Source organism: Pezoporus occidentalis, unplaced genomic scaffold (genome assembly GCF_034315485.1).
Source record: "Pezoporus occidentalis ecotype Australia unplaced genomic scaffold, CSIRO_AGI_Poc_V1 ctg213, whole genome shotgun sequence".
NCBI classification, from domain to species: Eukaryota; Metazoa; Chordata; class Aves; order Psittaciformes; family Psittacidae; genus Pezoporus; species Pezoporus occidentalis.
The window spans coordinates 316,107-341,156 of NW_026913997.1; the positions used below are offsets into that span (position 1 = coordinate 316,107).

Sequence of the window (25,050 nt, forward strand, 5' to 3'; positions counted from 1 at the left end):
TCAGAAGTTACTGCAGGAAAGATCAATCTCACACCTTTTCTTTCTGAGGCAGCTTAGGAGTACACAGAATAAAAGGCAAGAGACAGAGGAAGAAACTGGCCAGACCACATGGTTAGGATTATCATCTGTAAGAAAGACTAGAAAGTCTCTCCATTCTAGCTTTCTGCACCTCCTTTACTGCCTTCAGTAAAAGATACACATGGGCCTTTTTTCACTGTTTTGTTACTGTGCCCTAGCAAAATAAAGTTCCCAGTGTACAAACCAACACTTCCAAAATGTCAGGGCTTTATGTACTAAATATGTGACAAGCCTGGATGTTAATCTCCTACCAGTTGGCAACATAAACTGGAAAACTGTTCATACAGAGTTAATCAAGACATTGTCTATACTTCCAGTGCCATCTTAGGGGAAAAGTGTGTGACTCTTATAGAAAGATGAGCAGAATAATCTTCAGTACCTCTGCAGAGACGCCTCTTGGCAGCAACTGGTGGTAGCACATTTCTTTAAAAATAAAGTGCTTTTTTAAGGAGAATTACTTCTGTATCTACTGATTACACTACAAGAATAGTAGTCAAAATTTTCCTCCTGGAGCACTTTAGGATGTCTTAAACTGAATCCAATGTGCAGCATGTTTGTAATAAAAAGGGGGGGGGGGTATCATTATATCAATCCATAGGGGTTAAAAAGGAGGGGAGTGAATTCAGATTTAAAAAAAATACCTTATAATGTTAAAAAGTATTATTAGTATTTTTTATAAATTTGAGCATTACAGTAGTTTTATAACTCTGTTAAACTGGATATACAGTAGAAAACTGTCTATAAAAGCAGAAAAGCATGTTGCGAGACGGTACTTAATGAATATTTTTCCTTTTTTTAATGTGTTTACTTACGAGATAATGATGCCATTATCAATAGAAAACGTGTCATAAGGTAGTCCAGCAATATTCCAAGCTCTGATCTTTACTGGTTCTCCCAGGGTATTTGTTAGGGAAAAATCATCAGAACAAGGAATGTTTCTTGTTTTACATAGCAATACCCACTCTTTAGTTTGCATCTAGATAAAAACAAAACAAATAATAACTGAAGTTCTGCCTATTTCCAGATTTTTCAAACCATTAGAAAAATGTAGTTTTCAACCCTTTTCCCATAACATATGCTACATGCAAGATCATTACATCTTCAGATGGAAAGAAACTCATCTTTTTGCATAAAATGTCTAAAAATGTCTTTTAAAAATGCCTTTGTATGTGACTTTTATGTATGAAATACAAGTTTATTTGATCAAAGCCTTGGTATGATTTCACTTACCATTTCAGTATAAGTAATAATATACTTTATTCATATTTGTTTGAAAGAACAGTACAAAATTTTCTAAGAAAAAATGAACGAAGGAAATACATTGAAGGAAAATTTCAAATAAGGATTACATCCAAATTCTATGTTAAAATGAGGCACATTGATTTCTTTTCTCTCTTCATTTTTAGCAATTTTTTATATCCTGGACTATCCTGATTTTCAAAAGAAATGGAGATTAATTTATATGGCTGAATTCAGTGGCAGGTTTTGGTGTTCAGGTTTGGAGTTCAAAAACTTTCAAAGTCAGGGTAATCTCGACATCCAACATTTGTTACAGCTAAAATCAGCTTCCATGTCAAAATTTTGTATTCAGAATTCACTAAGAGTTACAGGCACAAGTCTGCTACATTACTGAGCTATTTTATCTTTTGTCTGGTTTTGCACAGAATTAGACCACTTTCAGAACTTGCTTAATTTTGATGCTGTTGAAATAGAACCTAATTCTGTTTTCTTTCAAGTTGAAGAGAATTTAGCCATTGAATGAGAGTAACCAGAGCTATCATCGGGTATAAAGTTACCAGCAATTGCTTCAGAGAAGAAAAAGCAACCAAAGAACTCCATGCCTCACACCGGAATAAGGAGAACAAAGGAAGAATTTCCCCTGAGAATCTTAAAAACAAAGCTCAAAATCCTACAATAATTTTGGTTCCACTTATGAATTCTATTAAAACATAAATAAAAAATATAAACTTTGTAATAGAAGAAAAATTAATTAAATTTAATTATTACAAAACACAGGGACAAAATCCCTGTACGTATTACTTTTCTGTAGCTGGATGTAAAGGCTCCTAGGTAAGCTACAATTCCTGATGAAATAAGTATATCTCCAGTCAAATTGGTGTACTTCTGTCCCAGGTCCAAAGCAGTGTCATGCCAACGAACGGTCTCGCCCCCAAGGCCACTAATCAATTGTTCTGCTCGCTGTAGTTTTTTGCTGCATAAGTCAACCTCAGAATGAAAAAAATGGCTGATTACATGATGACTTTAAAGACATTTTACAAATATTAGAAGCATTCAAGGATTATTTTCCTGTACAATGTTTTCTTAAGTAATTTCATCAAATAGAAAGCACTTTCGTATTATAATAAAAATTTTAAAGAACAAAAACAATCTCAGTACCAGTACAATAAAATCTATTCAGTTACATTTTCATCCAAATAAAGGAGGAAGACCAGTATAAATCATACAATTCAAAATAGCTCTGTATGCAATATGGAAGATATTCATAGTCAAGGAAATTATCTGTACGTATGTCATAAAAGAAACAAAAACACCTCCAAAGACATCACTGTCTCATGAAAGTAGGTATGTTTCTGCAAAAGAACCAACCAATCAAAAACCCCTAAACATACCCCATCCTTATGAATATATATTCTGCATTTCTGTTGTTGGTTTTTAATTAAGCCATCTTTCCAGGCATGTTTATAACCTAACAGGAATTTAATTCAGCTGTGTTAGAATTCTTTATGATTAAGTAAAGACACATTTCAGCCACAGGATAGGAGGAAAATTGTCAACTCTCCCTGCTGTTACAATCCTGTCTTTCTTTTGGTAACCATAGCAGGCAATTTACACCACAGTAACAAAATGCTTGTGTAGTTTATCCCTCCCTTCTACTTCCAAACCATATCAGCATGCAGGAGAAACACAAAAAGAACTGACTTTAACTACAGACAAGAATTAAGATTCCACTTCAAATTCCAAAACTATTTTTGTAAAATAGCTCAAGATGATGCACAGCAATCTTTAAAATCTCTTCTAAATATTGCCTATTTCTGCACATGTGACAGCTCTTACCAGTCAGGAGCAGAGTTTACCAAAAACATTCTCAAAATTGCATTAGTAGAAAAGGCATTAATAAACTTTCAAAACTTTAAATGTACTCACTTGCAAGTTAATAGATGAATCAAATTCTTAGTGCAATCATCAAAAAATTATCAAAAGCAGATATAAGTGAGAGTGTAGGAGAGGGGTATCAGTTGGTAAATTCATAGCATCTATATTTCCTATTACTTTAAAGCATTTATTCCCAATGCTTTGCCCATTTATAAGTTCAGGACCATTACACCAAAATAAAAAGATAGTTATCTGAAATTATGACATATTGGCAGTTGAAAGGAAGAATCATTTGACAAAGAAGCAAATTTTAAAGAATTTTACTGTATATCCATCATATACCTGATTTTCCAAGTCCGCCTTCTCCTGTTTCTTGGATTCCAACGTATCCTGGAGTACAGCCAATTTATCTTGAACCTCCTTCAGGTCTGCTTGTTTCTGCCTTAGACTATCCATAGCAATCTTCAGTTCTCCTTCAGCTTGATTCAACTTCAGCTTTTTGGGTGCAACATTTTTTGCCACTCTAAAAAAGTCAAAGAATAAATTAAACAACCAAAAGCTACACTCTCACTCCAGGGTTGCTATTTTAAAATTAACATAGTGCAAGGTCCTGCACCTGGGTTGGAGCAATCCCAGGCACAGCTACAGGTTGGACAGAGAAGAGATTCAGAGCAGCCCTGCAGAGAAGGACTTGGGGGTGTTGACTGATGAGCAAATGAACATGAGCCAGCTTCAGTGTGCACTTGAGCCCAGAAATCCAACCGTGCCCTGGGCTGCACCAAAAGGAACGTGACCAGCCGGTCAAAGGAGGTGATCCTGCCCCTCTACTCTGCTCGTGTGAGACCTCACCTGGAGTATTGTGTGCAGTTCTGGTGTCCTCAACATAAAAAGGACATGGAACTGTTGGAACAAGTCCAGAGGAGGGCCATGAGGATGATCAGGGGACTGGAGCACCTCCCATATGAAGACAGGCTGAGAAAGTTGGAGCTGTTCAGCCTGGAGAAGAGAAGGCTGCGTGGAGACCTCATAGCAGCCTTCCAGTATCTGAAGGGGGCCTATAGGGATGCTGGGGAGGGACTCTTCATTAGGGACTGTAGTGATAGGACAAGGGTAATGGGTTAAAATTTAAACAGGGGAAGTTTAGATTGGATATAAGGAAGAAATTCTTTGCTGTGAGGGTGGTGAGGCACTGGAATGGGTTGTCCAAGGAAGCTGTGAAGGCTCCTTCCCTGGCAGTGTTCAAGGCCAGGTTGGACAGAATCTTGGGTGACATGGTTTAGCAGGAGGTGCCCCTGCCCATGGCAGGGCGGTTGGAACTCGATGATCTTAAGGTCCTTTCCAACCCAAACCATTCTATGATTCTGAAAAATGATGTAAAACTTTTGCAACACAGTAGCTCATGCAGTATTCCATTTCATATCAATCTGATGATATCTAAAGATAATCGGGTTTTGCTTAATCTTAGAATCATAGAATACTTAGGGTTGGAAAGGACATTAAGATCATCTAGTTCAAAATCCCTGCCATGGCTAGGGACACCTCACACTAGACTATGTCACCCAAAACTCCATCCAACCTGGCCTTGAACTCCTCCAGGGATGGGGCATTCACCACTTAAGCAGTTTCTGCAATTTTTTCTTTAATAACAGGTAACAGTTAAAAGCAAAAAGGATTATGCTTCCAAACTGTCATATTTGAACACAATTTAGAATCCATTATTTGTGCCATTAGAAATACATAATCATATATATTAATATTCACAAACACTGTACACACATATACGGCCAACTCTGTGCAAAAATAAAATAAAATAGAAAACACAGGAAAAAAGCCAGCTTTTCACTTCCAAGAATCTATTTTCCATTTTTCAGGATTTCAGTCTTTTACACAGATACTTTTGTGAGGAGAGTATTGGAAGTAACATATTATTTATCTATCCAAAACCAACAAGTAACAAAATGTGTTAGAATGTCCCTATGCTCAACTGAAATAGCATTTCACAAGTATTAACCTCATAATTAATTAATCCACTCTCATACTCAAGTTGTAGATCTGCTTTAAAGTCAACCTTTTTAGTCAATTTTCTCTCTGTCGGTACTTGTACTGTTAACAGTTGCTCTCAATTTGAGAAGTCTCTCAAGCATGCATTTACTAATATTTTGGTAAAGTAACACAATATCCTCTCAAATGAAGGCATGCATTACCTACCATCACTTAACATTCAAACTACAGGTTGACTTTAGTCACCCAGTGCTGATTTACTGTTAAATGTGAGTTACAGATGTTTCAAATTAGGAAGCATCACAAAAAATAAGCACACTTTTTCAGTGCATTGAAAGTGTAACAAAAAATATCCTTTTGTCTTGATATGATTACCAGAAACTTCCAAAGGCATTTCAATAATTCCTTTAACTATTTCCTGAGCACATTGTTGCTCCCATGTCTTAGAAAAATTCAGAACTGAAAATCAGGCTCTATACCTTAACATCAAAATAACCTGATCTCTTTAATCAAATTTATTTTAACCTTTCAAAAATTATCTTTATACATACTTACGTATCATATAACTCCATGGCTATGACCCATTTGCACAGACCCTCTGCTGCTGTGGAAGCATTTCGAACCTTCTCTGGTACAAATTCAGGATTTGTAAGATACTGTTTTCTTATGATAGCCATGTAAGCTGCAGGAATGTTATCCTTGTCATATTCATGGAGAGACTGTAGAAATCTTATGTCACCCAGAAGTCTCTTAGCAGGACCCCAGAAATCCTCAATTTTTTTCCCAGAACCTGATGGATCTGGAATCCTATCTGCTTTGACACCTTTAAGGATGCATATAGCTTCCATTACAAGCTTGACACCAGAAGGAGGACTCTTCATGGACTTAACCACTGTAATATCCTTAAAATTATAGTAAAAAAACACCTTTAGAGCTCTGAACACAGGTGTATTGATTCTTCTATTACAACAGAAATAATAATAACCTTTTTTTATGTCAAGATAATATTTTTCCATAAACATTTGCTGTTCTCATACTTGATAATTTTAAACACCATCTATAATATCAACCTCATAGCACAAGCCTGCATTGTCCATGCATATTTATCATTTTTGTTTGCTTGGGGGGGATGTCCAAACTTTTTATTTCATTTTTTTTTCCATTCTTTCTGGTCTTTTCTCTAAGGTACTATGCAAGTTAAACTAACACTGACTTATAGACAAAAATCTCTGAAATCTAATCAACAATCAGTTCAGACAAAGCAACAAACTCTTATGTGTAATTCATTTTTAGTTGCACTTTGTTCTGCTTCTAATTCAGTACTGGGCATGGCAGCTCAGTTATAGAGTACAGATGTTCCAGTGTTATGCTCTACCCTTCACTTCAGGCTGTAACACAATACTTCCAAGCTTACCGGATCACAGCATCAGCGGATTAGTAGATTTAAGATAACAAGGTAAAAGCTGCCTTCAACCAAGAACTAATGATCTATGCTCTTCAAGTGCAGCAAATAAATCAATTAGTATTCTGGTCAGTTACTGAACTCCCAGAGTGAGCCGAAGGAGAAAAGAGATAGCTAAAAGGAAGACAATTACTGGGTAAAAAGTACTGACATTACAAAAAATAGCAGGAAATTAATAAGCAAAGTTTTAACTGCAAATATAGAATAATAAAAGAATGAAATACTACTACACGTATGTGTACAATTAATTAAGCAAGGGGTTTTTAATCTAAGGATTTATGGAAAATAATCTCTTTTATTCTTCCCAAAGAATAACTCTGCATGGAAATACAAATATTCTTTCTAAGAGCTTTTCTCAGAGAACACATACTTCAGCGAATTAAAGGATTTTTAGATTCTCATGTTTATTTTGCCAACTAGTTTTAGACTTTGAGACCTTGCATATATATGCATATAGGATTCATATAGGATTGCATATATATGCAGTTCGGATAGAAAAAGCACCTGGAGCGAGTATGGAAAAGTCCAGAAAAAATAACCAGGAAAGCAAATTTGATTTATGAGAAAAGACTAAAAGCATAGTGATTACTTAGTTTATAGAAAAGAAAACTGGATGTGCTGAGATAAATGAGTACAGTCTTTAACTGCATAAAAGATAAAGAACCATGTTCACAGGGGGCAGGACAGAAACAAGGTTAAGTTGTAATGAGTAAAATTAAAAGTAAACACCAGGAAAATCTTCTTAATGATAAATGTGTAAAGTGAAACAGATTACCAAGATTACAGTCTGAAGAAGACAACTTCCAAAGGTCCCTTCCTAGTTCTAAATTTGTGTCTTTGTATATGCATTGCTAGAAACTTAGATGGTCAACAATAAATAACATTTAAGACTGTTATACTTTCTCTAATCTTTGCTGAACAAAGAACCATATGAGGTACACAGATCCTTTTGACTTCAGATACTCATGTCAGCAGTACTGAATTACATGTGAAGGGTGAAATCAAAAATGAGAGTCCTGTACAGATACTCAAAGCTCTCCCTGCACACAGAGCTTTTGGAGTTCATCATGCTATTTAAACAGATTTTGAGGAAAAAACTGGGTTTGTTTTCCCTTGAAAGTTCCTACTACCTTTTTTTTTTTCCTCTTGTATTACAATACTCCCTTCTTGGAGACACTGAGCACTGACAGCAGCTGAAGTTATTACTTCATTAGCCTTCAAAGCCTCGTTCTTACCTTGTTATGCCAAGTATAATGCAATTGCCTTGAAGGGACTAAGTAGCTATTTTAGCAAAGGAATTCAATGATTTGACAATGCCAGAATCTAAAACTTTTGATACCAAGCAATAGTTGTAAGTAATAAAAAAATCAATTTTTCTGTTTCCTTGAAAGTTTTCAAAATCTTGTTTTCAGCAACTATAGCTGGAGTATATAGTCCATCCGTTATCCAGGCAAAGGAAACCTGAATATCCACAAAACCAGAAGCGGCTGACTCCACTGTCATACGCTTACAGGGAAGCACAGAATTTCAACATCAGTTTCTAGACTCTGAAGAACTGGATATGAAAATATTAGTCGAAAAGCTGGCAGGTTCTGAGTAAGGAAGTTAAAAGCGTACATTTTCTAACTTCTCCATTGTTGAGTCAAAATATTTTTGTAACTATGAATTTTGAAGTGTCCAGAATATTTGGTCTTGTAATCCATAAAAATTTTGTTACAGCTTTTACACTAGAAAACAGACACAGTAACATGTAAAATCTGAAAAGGCAGATATTCCATACTTTTGAAATCTGCATACCTCTCCAGTGTGTAAATACGTATTGTTAGCCATACCTGTGAAGTGAGAGTGTCCAGGGCAGCCAGAGCATTTTCTAAAAAAGGCATGGCTTGTGCTAAGTCAGCATCACATTCATCTTTGATGGCTTTTGCAGCCATAGCCTGCTCATTTGCCACTTCTTCATCAGCTTTCACGACTTTTTCAGTTTTGGCTACTTCCAAAGATTCTTTTTCAATAACAGCCATCATCTCATCAACCTGCTTGCTAGCTACCTGTAGCTGAGGTTGCAGAGCCTCCAGCTCAGACTGCATGGAGGCTACTTGAGACACAGCAGAGTTCAGTTTCTCCAAGCCAACTTCATATCTTCTTTTCAATTTCATCACCCTACTGAAAACAAATAGTACTTTATTATAAAGGTATTTTATCAGTATTTGACCACTTAATTCATTGGGAGCCATTCCCCAAATTTTGTGCTACTCTGAATAATCAAATGCTCTGTCAATCTTGTTTGATTTGCTCAACAAGCAGTAAACATAGCAGGGATTACTTGAGCCAGTCTTGAACTATTCTATCATGTATACTCAAAGATTGGGATATAGACAAATAAGTGATCACTTATAGGTGAATAAATGATTGTTAAGCTTCTGCCCCTTTGTTGGCAGGAGCTACAAAGTCAAGATGGCATGGTAGTAACAGACCAGAAAAGAAGAGGGAAGAGATGGGGATATGCCTGTTATATTAGTTACCTGTTGGATTATTAGTTGAGGTGAGGTTGAAACAGAATTACTATCACTTGGAAAATCATTTTAGCATAAGTGAATGGCTCTGGGGACAACCAGTAGTGTCAGAATCAAGAAATTCCAAAGGCACTGGATCACTACATTCAAAACAGTGCTCCTTTTTTCCTGGAATTTCTTGCTATATGCAGTGTTTCATACAGTGTGTTGATCAGATTAAGCACTTGTCTTAATTGTTATGGTAGTGTCTTACCAATGAGTAGGAAAAGAAATAAAAAGGAACTTTCCCTCACCAGCCATGAGAATAGAACAGATGTGCACATGCATACACAGGTCCTTTCTACACAGGCACAGCACAGCTGAACCCTGCTAGCAAGCCACTGACACCTATCAAATTGAAAGTCATTTTCCCACATAATATCTTCCCCACATCCCCCAGAGAAGCATGGAGTAAGCAGACTGCATTAATTACTCTGGTAGCATAATATACATAATCAACATATAGCAATGTCACTGGGGATGTCAGAAGTGGTCTAATGCAGGTATGTTTCGAGAGCATCAAGTCAAGACCTTTCATCCAGTGAGAAAGCATGCGTCCTATGAGTCCATTTTATGCCATTCTGTCAATTTAAATTAACTGAAAACAATTCACTTGTTTTGTTCCAATTAGCTATAAGAGATAGAAAATATTTTTAGTGAACTTGAGCTCCTTTAAAAAAGGTCACATTATAAATCCTTACGTGCGTTTCTTTTCAAGTAGACTTTTAAAAGTGTAGATTAATTCCAAGTATGAAGTAGGTGTAACATAGTTGTGTCTTTGAAGCTCTGCACAGTATAAGTCCGATAAATCAATGGTAGATGTATGAAAGCTTTTACACATATCAATACATCCACTTCGAGTTCCTTCTGACATTTCAACATCTTCCAAGAAGCGAGAGGCAACAGCTTCTAATGCATCTTCAGGCCATGACTACAACAAATTAATAAATGCCTTTCTCTTATTCAATATTTCACACTCATAAATCTTAACACATTTTTTAAAAAAAGCATTTTTACCTCATTTCATAGGTAAAGTTACCAAGGCACAGAGAAATGACTTCCTAATGAAAAGATCAGCAAATAGGACAATAAAAGAACTGGAAAGAACCAAACTACTTAGGGATTCCGTTCAAGCCCACTTTTCATTTCATCCAGTAGAAACACTGTTACTAAAAGGAATATTTTGCATTTTCATTCCGTCCATATGTGTGTGTGACTGTCTCCACTCTTCCTCTTCCAAATAACCTTTAAAGATACAGCACTACATTTTAAGACTTGATGAAACTTAAGTTCCTCAGATTCTCTATATGATTAAATTCTACATCTTATATATTCTAAGTTCTTTTGCACAGTCAGAATATAGTTTTATGACAAAGTAGTGGGGAAAAAACCTGTATCAAAAGTTCTGTCTTTGACAGGCATATCAGTTTCAAACATTTTTGGCACCCTAGATTCTGCCAGTCATAGTAATATAAGAAAACACTACATATCTAAGTCTGTAATGTCTACAGTTCTATGTTCATTCAGGTATATGGTCTTATACCACAGGTATTTCCTTGATGATTTTGCATTCAGCCTATACTGGCCTTTATTACAGTCAGAATGGTTCTAATGGTGTAAATAATTTAAAACATGACACTAAGAATATTCAAGATATTTTCCACCGCTAACTTGACCAAAGAGAATTACTCGTTATAAAAAGGCTTGAAATCAAGTTTCTATGGCATTTCCAGTGGAATACCAACAAAAGCTTTGTATTTACCTGAAACCAGTCCAGTGTGCAGCAGTTAACAAGGGCCGGAAATTTACGAAGGCGATTACGAAAAGCATCTCCAATGGGACTCATTGCCAGTACTATATGTAGCTGATCTCGACAGCGAGCAACAAACATGTTAAAAAGAGCTATAGGACTGCCATCTGTCTGTTTTGACCTGTCCTGCTGACGATCTATTTGACGCATTTGATCACAAATTTCTTGTTTCTCATCTACTGCAAAGAGGTTTGGCACTTCACCTGCATTTAGTAAATTATTAATGTCTTCTAAGAATGATTCCTTTTTAATCTGTGTATCTGTGAACAAGAAAACTCCCTGTGTTTCTCCTTCAGCAGATTTTCTTAATATGACTTTTAAGTCTTTATGCCACTCGTTGTTACCATAACTTTTAGTTATTTCAACTTGAAAAAGGTTGTATTCAGCCATATGGGCTGCTAATCGAGTAAGAGACTGCCGGCCACTACCTCCAACACCAACAAGGAGGGCATGGCTGCGAGGCTGTTTCAAAATGCGGGAAATTCTACAAATATGTTCGATAGCAAATCGGAACAGGACAAGCTGCATTGGCTTTTTGCTCATGTTATTAAACTCTTCAAGGTGACTCTCTACAACTAATCTCAATTGATCCACATTATTAATCTCTCTGTATGTAGTGTCCTCTCTCTTAGGGTCATGAAAATCACAAAACATTAGGCTACGCAAGTCATCTTCTTCAACTCGGCCATCACTGTTGAAGTCCAGATTTTGGAAAAGTTCATTAAAGTCTTCATTTAAGTCATTTTTCACTACTTCTTGGATAAATCCAACAAACCAAGCCCGGTCAGGATTATCCACCAAGCGATCATAATATACTCTAAGAACCTGTATAATAAAGAAATAACTCTTTGAACAGCTGCTTCTGCTCTTGTACCTGTACTTCTTTTAAACAAGTTAAAACAAATACAATTCTGCAAAAGACTTCAAAATATAAACTTAAACTTCGCTATGTAGAAAACACTACACAGATATTTAGAATTCATTTGAACAGTTAAGCCCAGTAATAATGCTTCTGAAATGGAAATCCAGATGGAAAATACATACACACACACATATACATATATTTATAAATGTTATTACATAAATGCATAAAAGGCTGCTGCAAAGAGGGTGGGAACATGTTGATCTTTCCACTACAGAAGGATAGGACAAGTTATAGTGTTGTATTTCAAGAAAGAAGACTGCAACTGGATATTAGAGTAAAAGATAGTGAAGAACTTGAACAGATTGCCTGGAAGTCTGAACATCTTTCATCTTTACTTAGAGAACTGTAAGAAATTTTTAGGAGGGAAAAAAAAGTAATCCAAAAGTTACTGCTGTTCCTCTCTTTAGGTGATCCTGCTTTGGGGAAGGATGATGGATCATCACTTCCATAGTTCATCACTTTCATGCATTCTAATGATCACTTACATAGTCACTTTATGCTGATTCGATTCTATGAACTATAGCTAAATACTTAAAGGCAACATTTTTCAATAACTTTGCTTTCTTTTAACCTAGAAAAAGAAAAACCACACAACAAAAAAAAAAAACACAGAAACCCCAGAGCAGATATCGCTTACATGAGGCCTTTCCCTTCTGTTTTTAAAGATCACTTCAGATCTTTCAGTGTGTCTATCCTATTATGACTGAAAGACAAGAAGCATTTGCTGAAGACAGTAAGCTCAAGAATTTCTTCCAAAGGCAGCCCAGAATTAAGAAAAAGAAAAATAATAAAACAAAAAAAAAATTAATAATCTCACTGTTGATTTGGCCTTTTTTGGAGGAAAGAGAGAAGAAAGAGAAAACACTGTGCAGGTATTAAAAGCAGCAAACAGAGTCTACATAATCACATGAAAGTGAAGGTTTAACAATCAACTTTACTACTGAGATACGATTCATATTTCTTAAAATGTCTGATTTCCTCTGCTTATAAATAAATCCCTTCTCATGAGTGTGATATCAATTCACAGCTATTAGCCAACAGGAGATGGAATTATAAAATACACAAATTCACATTTTTCTTACTTGAAACAAACGTAATTCCTTATTATTGAGTGATTTACCTCATGAACCCAGAGACGTTTTATCATGCTGTCAGATTCTGTTGTTTCAGGCCTTGACAGGCAAACACCTTGAATAACACGTGAAAAGTCACGGAGATTGAACAAATAATGAGATTTGGCTGGAGTAGGCAGTAGAGTCTTCATAGCTTCCTTATGTATATTCATGGTTCCATTAATAATTTGTGGAGTCAGTTCTACGTATTCTGATGGAAAGCTATAACTAACAAGTTATAAAAGGTGGTAAGCATCGAATGATTTTCACAATCACATCATATTTAATAAATAAAATTTTACATGTACACAGATTTACTTATAAGTTCATGCCAATTTTTAATTTCTATGATTATACTTCCTCACATATAGCTTTAAAAAAAATCTTAGCTCTGTCACTAGATAAACAGATTAACTCTGCAAATCCAACCTATTAACTATGGAACACGCTGACAAACTTTGCTGTGTTATATAGCTAATTATACCCTTCTCATTTTTATGACTAACAATGGAGAAGTCAGGTCAAATAGCTCTTGCTGTCTCCTGGGACTTCTTTCCCTCAAAGGATCAGAAACTGTCACAAACTTAGTCTAGAAACAGGACATGATCACCTTTTGAGGCTTAGCTGTCAGAATGGACAGATAATGAAAGCCGAAGTCCATTCCTAATAATGCAATTAAAAATTACGTAGTGGTGAAAGGCCAAAGAAAGAGTAAGACTTTTTGAAACACAGGAAATTTAAGAGCAGCTTCCAGTTCTGTTCTTTGAACAATGACTAACCAAATTCTATTCTTAGTTACTATACATGAAAGAATTCTGTATTACAGAAATACATCAACTAACTGAATTAGCCCTAGCTAATATAAACCTCTGTTAGAGACATCAGAACAAGAACTTTACTATTTGAGTATTTTAAGATGAGCCCTGTTTCTGTGGAGTAATGAATAACTCAAAAGACACAGGATATAAAAGATCAGAATTTCTTTTTACGAGCAGTGTCCCACAGACATATCTTGGAGACTTCCTAGTACAATAATTTAAACACTGAGTTTGATTTTTCCCAGTACATAGAGATTACTTACCATATTGTTAAGTGCCAGTCTAAGATTCTAGAAAAAATTGTGTACATGGATTCATCATCAAAGTCATTAATAGTAACTGTATTAAAGTGTCGCAAGAATCGTGGGGTTACTGGGTTTCGACCTCCACCTAAATATTAGAAAGCATTAATGGTATAACTAACAGAAAAAAAGACTAAAATAAAGCAGTAAAAGCTTAACATTTTTTGCCTGATCTTTGATTCAGCTAGCAGGCCCACATTAAAAAGCACCATACTCTGTCATAAGTCTAATAAAAACAACATGTGACAATCAGTTCTGCCATAACCAATAGTCTGCAAAATACAGATTGGAATCTCAAGTTATAGATAGATAGATTTGACACGATTTTAACTATGCTTCTGTTATATAAGAAAACTTTTATGATAAAACTCCAAAACTATGTGCTTGATTTTCAAAGCATCCTAATGAAAGACAACTCTGCAAGTAATGTTGCATACTTTATTCATTTAAAATTTTATCCCAGTTCTAGAGTTAGGATTTTTTATGACTAAATTGTGATTTGAACAATGAAGCTATTTATGGAAATAAGGGGGTATAAACCAGAAAGGTATTGGAAACTTGCCCCTTTTGTTTAGAATTCAGGGTTAAGTTGCTGCACAGTGTGTTCAACCTTCTTACAGCAGCCAATCAGAAAAAAACCTAGCTGAAAAGTGGGCAATCTGCTGTCTCTAACACTGGGAGCATAGATAAGGGCAACCAAATTAGCATGGTAAGTTCTTTTAAAACAGAGGTTGGAACTAGATGATCTTAAGGTCCTTTCCAACCCTAACGATTCTATGATTCTATGATTCTATGTGACTTTGGACCTAAGGCATGACCCTGCGCTAATAAAACTAGTACAACTGGCCTGGAACTGTCTCCCATTCGGCCACCTGAGTCTGCAAGCAGAATTAGTGATTGTCTATATTTAACTGTGCATGCGTTACTAGTATCTGCTGAGGATTCCCATTTTATGCGAAATAGGCCAGTTATTTATCCTGCTTCCTTCCACCCTAACTAAAGTCATCTCTCAGCCACAGCAGATTACAATACTTCTCAAAGTTTACATGTGCACTGATGGCAAAATTACGCAAGCTGTTTAGATATAAATAAGACTTTCACATAAAAGATAATCCTTTCCCAATATAAATTTTAAATCTATTTAACCAAGTAGCTTTAAATGTTCTTTAAATAGCTTTGTATTTGTTTCAATAGCAATACATGCACAGATTTCCAATTTTCAGTTCCTAGTAGAAGAAAAAAAAACAACACAGGTTAGAAAGAAGAATATAACTTTGCAAGTTCTGGAAGTAGCTCCCTGTACAAAGCTACTGAAATAAAATATTCAGCCTTGAAGTCAGCTGATTTGTAATATTTGACACAAATAGTTAAGACCGTAACTTGTACATTTGTTCAGTCCATTTTTTTCACCATTTGACTGGAAGAGTACTGGAACAAAATTAGCTACAAGCTTTCCTGGGAAAGGAAAATTAGAGCCAATTTCAGAGCAGTTGAAAATCACACCACCATGCTGGAACAGGAACATAATATGAAAGGATAACTTACAGAAAAAGCTTTACAAAAAATTAACATGTAAAATTTCAAAATTCTTTCACAGTTTCCTTCTGCTCAGTTATTCCACACATTGATAGTTTCAACTGTGTGGATGACACTGCCTCTAATTTAAAATGATTGTAAGAGCAGTTTTGCTTCTTTAGGAAACCAGACAGGTGAAACAGCAGTGGACCCCTATTACATTGGGCATGCATCACCAAACACAAAAGCAGTCTCAGCAAAGAACTGGCATGTTCTTTTGTGTGCTTGTGTGTGTAAATAACTCTATAAAATGAAGGAGGAAGGTCTAAGGAGGCTGAAGCAGACAACAGAAGGAAAGCACCAATCATAGCCTGACTTAATACTGTAAATGTGCTCAGCTATGGTCTGTTAGAGGCACGGCTGTGAACTATTCTGTAAAAAAGAAATTGTTATACGATTCCTGCAGTAGTGAAGGAAATAGATTGTATAGTTTCTATAAAACCGAACACAACAGAATCAAGTAGACATTAATTCCTCATTTTAACTGACAAAATATGCCAGATTTTTTAATTTTAACTAAATAGGTCATATAGTAAATGTGCATGCAGGCTATCAGAAAAGTAATGACCTCTTTACATCATATGCTTTATTTCTTTTTGGACAAATAAAGTAAGGTTCATGTGCTTAAGGATATCACATAGTCCTATTTAGACAAGTTTTGAATAAAAATTACTGAAGGTCAATGGAGGGTCCCATTAGACTACAGGGATTTCATAAATACTTTGTAGATACATTCTTGTTTTCCTGAGAAGAAATATTTCTTTCTCTCAAGAGACCAATACGAGTCTCTGCTGCTCCTCAACCACTCTACTATGACTTCTGCTCACGCTTCCTGCAAGGGAAGGGTTCCTTGAGTCCTATCATAAAGACCCAAGTTGTAAAACTATTCATCAATAAGCATTCAGTCTTCGGAAACCAAAGAATCATGAAAAAGCATATAGGACACATCTCTTACCTGGTGGTCCCATTGCACACACAATTTGAAGATCTGTAAGTTTAATCTTTGAGCAGTCTTTAAGGTCATACCAATTCCAGTGATCTAACCACTGCCGCAGTAATTCAACAGGTGGCTGAGCACCATAGACCTCTCGTGCTGGCATATTAACATCATCTACAAATACAACCTGAAAAGAAAAGCAGAAAGGATTTTGCATTTATTCATTTTACTGAATATATGCCACTATTCTGCTTGATTCTGGAAACACTGCACATCAATTCACTCTCATTAAAATTAATGGTAATAATAAATATAAATACATGGTTTTGAAAAGTGGCCCTAAGCTCATATTGGAGTTTCTGCTGAGATAAATAAAAATCAAACTTAAGAAGTAACTATGCCATTCTAAAGCCATTACAAAACATACCTACCAAGGAGAGAAAAACTGTGCTTCTGAGTGTATTTAATGAAAGATAGTAAACTAATACGTGCTATTTAAACCTTACTCTGCTACATACATGGCTTTTCTTGGGAAAAAAGATGGAGTGAAGACAACCCAACAAAAATCTCAAAAGGTTGTGATAGATGTGTATGATTAAATACTGGTACTTTCAGGATGCCTGTAGACTACTTGTATATGCAGCTCTGTTTTTTATTTCTTTTCAGTATTTCCTAGCAATTTTGTTTGTATTTAAAGATTATTTACATACAAAAATGTATCAGTTACCAATTTTTTCCCAAAAGGTGGTCCAAAAATTCCTTTTCTCCTCTTGTCCAGCTTGGACATTATAATATCCTGAGTCTGAGCTGCTGTAGTTTGTGCTGAAAAGTTAACGAGCAGTGGTGTGTAGACATCTTTATTCAAATTATTTAAAAGAAAATTCTGGAAGGATTGTGAAAAGCAGAAAGTTAAATATCTATATCCACACATCAGCAAATCTTATAGCACTTTAGCAAATAGTAATCAGACATTTTTGTACCATTTTTATATCATTTAATATTATTCATTAATTTATTTATCTCTAAGAGAACTCTAATAAGTATTTCATCAGATAAACCGATATTCTTGAATAATTGAAAACATAATAAACTGAATTTGTCAGGGAAAAATTTCTACTTCCAATATAGACATTTTCACATTTTCTCAAGAAAAAATAAATATATATACCTAGTGTATTATATAAATCCAGTATGTTAATATTTTGCACTTCATACTACCACATAGTACAATTAAAATTGATAAATATTGCCTGTACTAATCCACACCCAAATCTGCAGAAGTATCCACAGGTCCTAATATTCATGCCTAGTTTTGAAGATTTTCCAGGAGTATTTAATTTGAAGGGCATAGCAAAAATATCTAATCATAAGCTTTAAAATACTACTGTCAAGACTGGCAGCATTTTATAATGCTAACTGCCTTCCGAAGACCCTTACATTGGCTGCAATTAACCTCTGTGAGAAACCTGGATCAAAGTCAGCATTTCGTGTAAGACTGAATGGGACTAATTTCTTACCCACATGTGAGTAAAAAATACAGGGGGAAGAAATCCTCCCATCTCTCCCAGCAGTTGTCAAACAGCATTATTGCAGATAAAGTAATGTCTCTAATGACTAGTCTAATCTCTGTCAACAGCTGTTGAGACCTTCCAGAGTATATAGGGATTTTTTTCAGCAGAAAAAAATGTTTAATCTCTATCCTTGAAAGAAAAAATCTGAGCTACTCCACAAGAATATAATAATGCCAAGGAAACCATAGAGCGATGGAACTTAATGACCATATTTACTTTATTTCTTTGATCAGTTCTGAACTCCCAAGAAATATCACATTCTTAACAACCCTCCCAGGAATTAACTGGGCAGTAGAAACTAGTTAAGTTCTTCATTAAACAAAATGTTTTATTTTTATTATATTTCTGACATCAATATTCTAGCAACAGTCCTTTATGAACAGATCTCCTCCTAGTCTTAATATTTATTTTGTTCAAAATTATTTCATAAAATTAACTTAAAACCAAAAATAAGTTAAAATAATTCTTAGTAACTTCACAGTTAATTTTTATCACAGAAAAGGAATGAAAGATACTAGGTTCAAGACCATGAAGCCAAATGTATTTTATCTGTTTACATAAATCTTAAGTTTTGTTCCCTCTGAAAAACAACTGGGTGTACACAGGCTTCATGCTGATTGCATTGGAGCAGTCAACGGTAGCAAAATCCTCTACATAGGGACATACTCTTACATTAAGTACAAATAATATAAAATTTGTGCCACTCGGCTTCTACCTCCTCTCTTAAGATTTTCTTGGAGAACAGCAGTAGCTAAAAATGTAATAATGGCTTTGCCTTATCTCCACTTACATATACCCTTTTTGCTTCAAAAGTGTACTTTCCCATGGATATAGATGGAACCCTGTGAAAAATGCTGAATTTGGAAATTTTCTGTAAGTGAACCTCAACACCATGAACATTCTACTGGCACAGTTCCATTGCCTGTCAGGCTTTAATAGTCTCCCAGAAAGAGATGCCATCAGAATTTAAGCCATGGCATCTGGCAGATCTGCCTGAAGAATTAAAACTCACATTTTTAATCTCGACTACTAAAATGATTTTCTATATTACTCGTATTGTTATTTTAGTAGCCACATGACAAAATTAAAGTTAACAAAGCATCACTTGGTGACTTAAGGTGAAAAAAAAAAAAAAAGGAAACACGATCCCAAAATAACTATGACTCAATTATGTCAAAAAGATAATAAAATCTGCTTTCAATCATACAGTCTGACTTACTCCTCTAGACAGAAAAAGTGTATTTGTAGACATGGGAAAAGAACCCAAAACCTTTATCTTGAATTCTTATTCTAATACCTGAAGTTAAAAGACTTTTTACAAGACTGTAATTCCCTTTGACTAGAATTTCACAAGCTCTGAGAAATATGTTGCATTTGGCTGTATTAAGTCATTACTTACATTAAATGCTTTCATTACTCACTGTCATGTGTTTTGATTATCATTAGGCCCAATCAGAACTAGGTATATCTTGACACTTTCAATATAAAACTTAAAAACCAGCTGTCAATAATTTTTCTCTTCAGCGCTCATCTTATTTATTAAACAGAATTCAAATCATATTCAAAGACAAAACTATTAAGCTTCTCTATGGTATGGATCAGTACAAAGATATGGGAAGGTAATGGGTAAAATATTATCCAGCTAGATATAACTTAGATAACAACCACTTGATTTTTTAAGAACAGCACTTCTGCAAATCAGAATACATGGATTCAAATCAGCCCTCCAGAAAATGAGGAACATAGTGTGAAAATGGGTCTGGTCTGTGAAATTTTCACTTAGGTGATTTGTCTACTGTTACACAATCCTATGGGGGATGAGGGCATGGAAGTGTGTCACCATGCAATTCAAGAGTTTATCATAATGAATGTACAAGGAATGTCAAATTATTGTATAATATTATATAATATCTTTTGACTTACACATATTTCATTTCACAATATACCAAAATTAATTTCTCATTTTCCTGTTTTTCTAAAAAAAGTCGTATTCTCATCTTACCCCTTTCATAGCTATTTCTAGCATCAGAATTGAAGTACTTACAGTAATATAGGTACTCTTCCCAGTTCCTGTGGGCCCCACAAATATAGAAGGTTTTTGATGTAATGTCAGCAATTCCATCAATGCCATGTATCGAATAGTATCCAGAGTTGGTACAATTATTTCATTAAACATCATACCATTACGTATAGGAGGAGCTGATTTGAGTGCTTCCACCCAGGGTTCCCAAATTCCTGGTCCCTATTTTAATTTATTTAAAAGTCATATATTAATAATAAACAGGAAAAAAGAGCATAGAACCAATAGAAATAGAAAAATCTAAGTTCTATGACTTAACAGATGAGGTTATGAACCAATTTTTAAAAGGATTAAAAAATAATTTCATAGGTTGCTCCGTTTGTTTCAAAATTCAGTGTTTTCAATACAAGAGTACTCAAAAAAACATAACACCTCTGCCTAAAGCATACAAGTACTGAAAAACAAAGAATGTACCTTACTTTTTACATCTGTACACATATTTTTTATATATATACACAAAATGAGATAATACATACACTTATTTACGCATTATATACAGTACACATATAAATACATTATATACCTATATAGATATATACATTATATACATATACATATATAAATATATTAAATACAGTACATATATAAACATGTACCAAATTAGGAAATTACTGTATAAAAATTTAACCACTAAAACTAAAAGAGCATAGTCAGCCTTTTCACAGACTCCAGTACCTTCAAACTATCTGCCAATTTGAGGGAAGATAAATTTTAACACTGAATCTCCATAGCACAGATTTCTCTTTTAGATCAGGCTAGTAGAGGAGTCAATAAAAGATGTCAAAACTCTCCAGCAGTAAATGAACATAAGGAGATCTTTAAAAATTGTAAATAGCTCTGAAACAACTGCATATTCTATCATATTCCCCAAAAAAATTCTATCTTGAGGTAAAATATGAAACTCTACAGATCATTCTCTCTTTCTGTCTTTCTTAGAGGGGCCATATTCTCACCTCTGTACACAAAAATCCCTTTACTGTAAGTACATGCTTTTATGGATTATGATCAGAAGAAATAAAGCCTTTACTGATGATTGAAACCTCAGCCACTTGGCAAGATGCAAGAATCATCCATGAGCTGAAATCTAGACAAAAGTAATTCTTATACTTCTACAGGACTTCACAGGGATCACAAACTCAAAAAAAAAAAAAAAAAAGGTACATTGATTTTATCTTGGAGTCTCTGGAGTATACTAGATGCAGAGTGAATTTTGCCTCTCTACTGGGAGAGTGGAGGATCAAGGATTCACATCTTAATCTCAGGAAAAAAAAGGCAGAGAAGAGGCAGAGAAGAAGCCTACCACAGCAATGAAACCTAAGAAAAAGGCTGAATTCCAAAATAAAATTATTTTGCAAGAAATCAAGAATGAAAAAATGACAGAAACAAAGTAACTAGTCAAGTTTTGCTGCAAACTTGTTCTGCCACAACAGACAAACATTCTGGTAGCCAAGAAGACAGACTGTGGTGCTACATATCCCAACCAGAACATTAGACCATCACTAGCTTGCAAGGATGGATATCTGTCCTATTCAGTGATAAAAGAAGTAAGTAGCAGAAACAAATCTGCAGTAGTAACACACACCTTGTAGGATTCATTGACTACTACAAACTGGAAGCCCACATTATATTTTGCAATCCTCACCTCTTTGACAAACCGATAATCATAAATTGTTGCCCCTTTTGGAAATGGAACTGTGAAAGCTTTTGAAGACTGTTCAAACTTGGTCAACAATTTGTATTGTTTGTTTGTTTCCTCACTAAGTGATCCGTTAAGCATTTCTCGCAGGATTATGTCAAATTTCAGTCGACCATCGTCCCTACAGCTGGCTCCTACAGACCATATCAGTGAAAACAGAAAAATACCCTGGAGATGGAAAAAAACAAAATGTAACTGCAATACCTGCATATTACAAAGTTATTATTCATTGACGTCAAAGAAACCTTTGACACAAATCACAGCAAAATTACACTAGACCAACCTGATTTTATGTATATAGTATGGAACCATACTGCTAGTAAAATAGAACACCATTACATTAACTATCAGTATCTGATCACTTCTGTTGTACAGCAAAATGCTTGACGTGCTCAGCGCAGAGCTGTTATTTTGAGAAAGTTCAAGAATAAGCTGCTTTTTATTCCAGACCAATTTAGATTATCTTTCTGTTATTCAAAGGCCAATCTCATACAGTGATAGCTATGTCTTTTTCACAGGGCTTTCCTTGAACTGCAATCCTTACATAGCATTGTTCTAACTAGCAATAAACTGAGATACCATAAACTGGAGAATCATTTACAATTTTGGCTGGTTTGTACAAAATGCATTAAATTTTTATCAAGATATCAAAGACATCAGACTCAACTATGTACCAATTATGAAAAAAATACAATAATATTCTCCTCAAGGGACAGTACAAAATATGTAACTCTAATTACAAAATACAGGTTTTATTGCTTGCGAATTCCATTTCACTAAAGCCTGGTTTAAAATTACCTATTCTTTATGTTTAACAAACTGACTACCTCAAGCCAAGAGAAAATGTCTTGGTCATTCATTTCTTTAACTTTGTCTTCATCAGCAAATTCATCCATCATGCAGTCCATCAGATTCATTAGTGATTGAATTAAGTTTGTATCTGAAGTAGGAGACAGTTCCTGAAAAGAAAGAAGTCACCTCAGTTACATGTGTGTTTTACTCACTGGAAAGAGACTGCTAAATAGTAGGGATTTTTTTCCTCACTCTGAAGATAAAAAACTCAGTAGCATAAATATGTCTAAAATACATTCAGAATTAAGTTAAACAAGACACAGAAACCTTGCTCAGAGCCTTCATCTTAACAGCTGTTCTTAAAAATCAATAAATTAATAGGGTCCAAATAAAACAATTTATTCCTTTGGCACTTGGAAGTGAAAACAATTCATACAGTCTTAATTTGTCACAGAAGTTCTTCATCCTACCTTTGTATACTTCCTAATAAACTCAAGGCAGAGTGGAGCCATTCTGTCAAAAAGGCTTCTTATAAATTCTTTATGCACAGAGCTGATTCCTGAATGCAATGTATTTAGCCAAGACATCATTAATGGTCTCCATCCTAACAACTGGGGTTCCATATAGATCATACCACACCTTGAAACCTAAAAACAAAAGAACAAACAGGTGCATAATGGGGCTACAGAATGGATGGATGGGGCAAAGCAGTTGACATCATCCACCTGGACTTGTGCAAAGCGTTCTACACTGTCCCACACAATATCCTTGTCTCTAAATTGGAGAGACATCAATTTGATAGGTGGACCACTCGGTGAATAAAGAACTAGCTGGATGGCCGCACACAAAGAGTTGTGGTCAACAACTCAATGTCCCGTTGGAGACAAGTGTCCCTCAGGGATCGGTGTTGGGACCGGTCTTGTTAAACATCTTTGTGACATGGACAGTAGGATTGAGTGCACCCTCAGCAAGTCTGCTCATGACACCAAGCTGTGTGGTTCGGTTGATACACTGCAGGGAAGGGATACCATCCAGAGGGACCTTGACTCACTTGAGAGGTGGCGAATGCCAACCTCATGACGTTCAACCAAGCCAAGTACCTACACCCGGGTCGGGGCAATTCCAGGCACAGCTACAGGCTGGACAGGGAAGAGATTCAGAGCAGCCCTGTGGAGAAGGACCTGGGGGTGTTGGTTGATGAGAAAATGAACGTGAGACAGCAGTGTGCGCTTGCAGCCCAGAAATCCAACTGTGCCCTGGGCTGCATCAAAAGCAGCGTGACCAGCAGGTCGAAGGAGGTGACCCTGCCCCTCTACTCTGCTCTTATGAGACCTCACTTGTACTCACTGTGTACAGTTCTGGTGTCCTCAACATAAGAAGGACATGGAACTGTTGGAACAAGTCCAGAGGAGGGCTACAAGGATGATCAGGGGACTGGAGCACCTCACTTACGAAGACAGGCTGAGAAAGTTGGGGTTGTTCATCCTGGAGAAGAGAAGGCTGCGTGGAGACCTCATAGCAGCCTTCCAGTACCTGAAGGGCTCCAAGGATGCTGGAGAGGGACTCTCCATATGGGGTTGTAGTGATAGGACAAAGGGAATGGATTTAAATTTCAACGGGTGAAGTTCAGGTTAGACACAAGGAAGAAGTTCTTTACTGTGAGGGTGATGAGGCACCGGAATAGGTTGCCCAAAGAAGTGGTAAATGCTCTATCCCTGGCATTGTTCAATGCCAGATAAAGCAAAGCCTTGGGTGACATGGTTTAGAGTGAGGTGTCCCTGCCCATGGCAGGAGGGTTGTAACCGGATGATGTTAAGTTTCTTTCCAACTCCAACTATTCTATGATTCTACAATTCTGTGTCATTTTAAGCTATTTTCAAATGTTTTTTTTCTATCTACAAGAACATAACATAACATTCAGTGTAACAACACAGCTTCTGGGAGTATTAGAGGCTGGTATAAAGTGTACAGTGGGACTCTGTGAACTCTGAGACAGACAAGGTTCAAACATTATTATTTCAGCCATCAGAAGACCTAATGTCAAAGACAGATTTTCCTCTTAAATAGAATTAGTCTCCAACATTAAAATCACAAAAGATAATAAGCTAACTACGAGTGTGCCTAAAAATTGGTTTTTAATTGTTTTGATGCAACTATGAAGTAAAAAGTGCTTCCCAGGATGACTATGCAGTGTCCTGGGTTCAGCAGTAGCAGCATTTTTCTCC

At 35.7% G+C, this 25,050-nt stretch overlaps 1 protein-coding gene across 3 annotated transcripts in view; it reads right to left on the reverse strand.

Moving 5' to 3' along the window:
- DNAH7 (dynein axonemal heavy chain 7) overlaps nucleotides 1-25,050 on the reverse strand; it is a 115,628-nt gene that overhangs the window by 33,416 nt on the left and 57,162 nt on the right. For all 3 annotated transcript variants that reach the window (XM_062619643.1, XM_062619642.1, XM_062619644.1), the window contains 15 exons: nucleotides 23,296-23,472; nucleotides 22,861-22,992; nucleotides 21,980-22,201; nucleotides 20,302-20,499; nucleotides 17,414-17,569; nucleotides 16,705-16,873; nucleotides 14,136-14,262; nucleotides 13,063-13,282; nucleotides 10,970-11,842; nucleotides 9,909-10,138; nucleotides 8,488-8,818; nucleotides 5,749-6,095; nucleotides 3,535-3,715; nucleotides 2,119-2,304; nucleotides 891-1,054 (listed from right to left, as the gene is read on the reverse strand). In XM_062619643.1, the coding sequence (XP_062475627.1) occupies nucleotides 891-1,054; nucleotides 2,119-2,304; nucleotides 3,535-3,715; nucleotides 5,749-6,095; nucleotides 8,488-8,818; nucleotides 9,909-10,138; nucleotides 10,970-11,842; nucleotides 13,063-13,282; nucleotides 14,136-14,262; nucleotides 16,705-16,873; nucleotides 17,414-17,569; nucleotides 20,302-20,499; nucleotides 21,980-22,201; nucleotides 22,861-22,992; nucleotides 23,296-23,472 (3,713 nt within the window). The remainder of the gene's footprint in view (nucleotides 1-890; nucleotides 1,055-2,118; nucleotides 2,305-3,534; nucleotides 3,716-5,748; nucleotides 6,096-8,487; nucleotides 8,819-9,908; nucleotides 10,139-10,969; nucleotides 11,843-13,062; nucleotides 13,283-14,135; nucleotides 14,263-16,704; nucleotides 16,874-17,413; nucleotides 17,570-20,301; nucleotides 20,500-21,979; nucleotides 22,202-22,860; nucleotides 22,993-23,295; nucleotides 23,473-25,050) is intronic.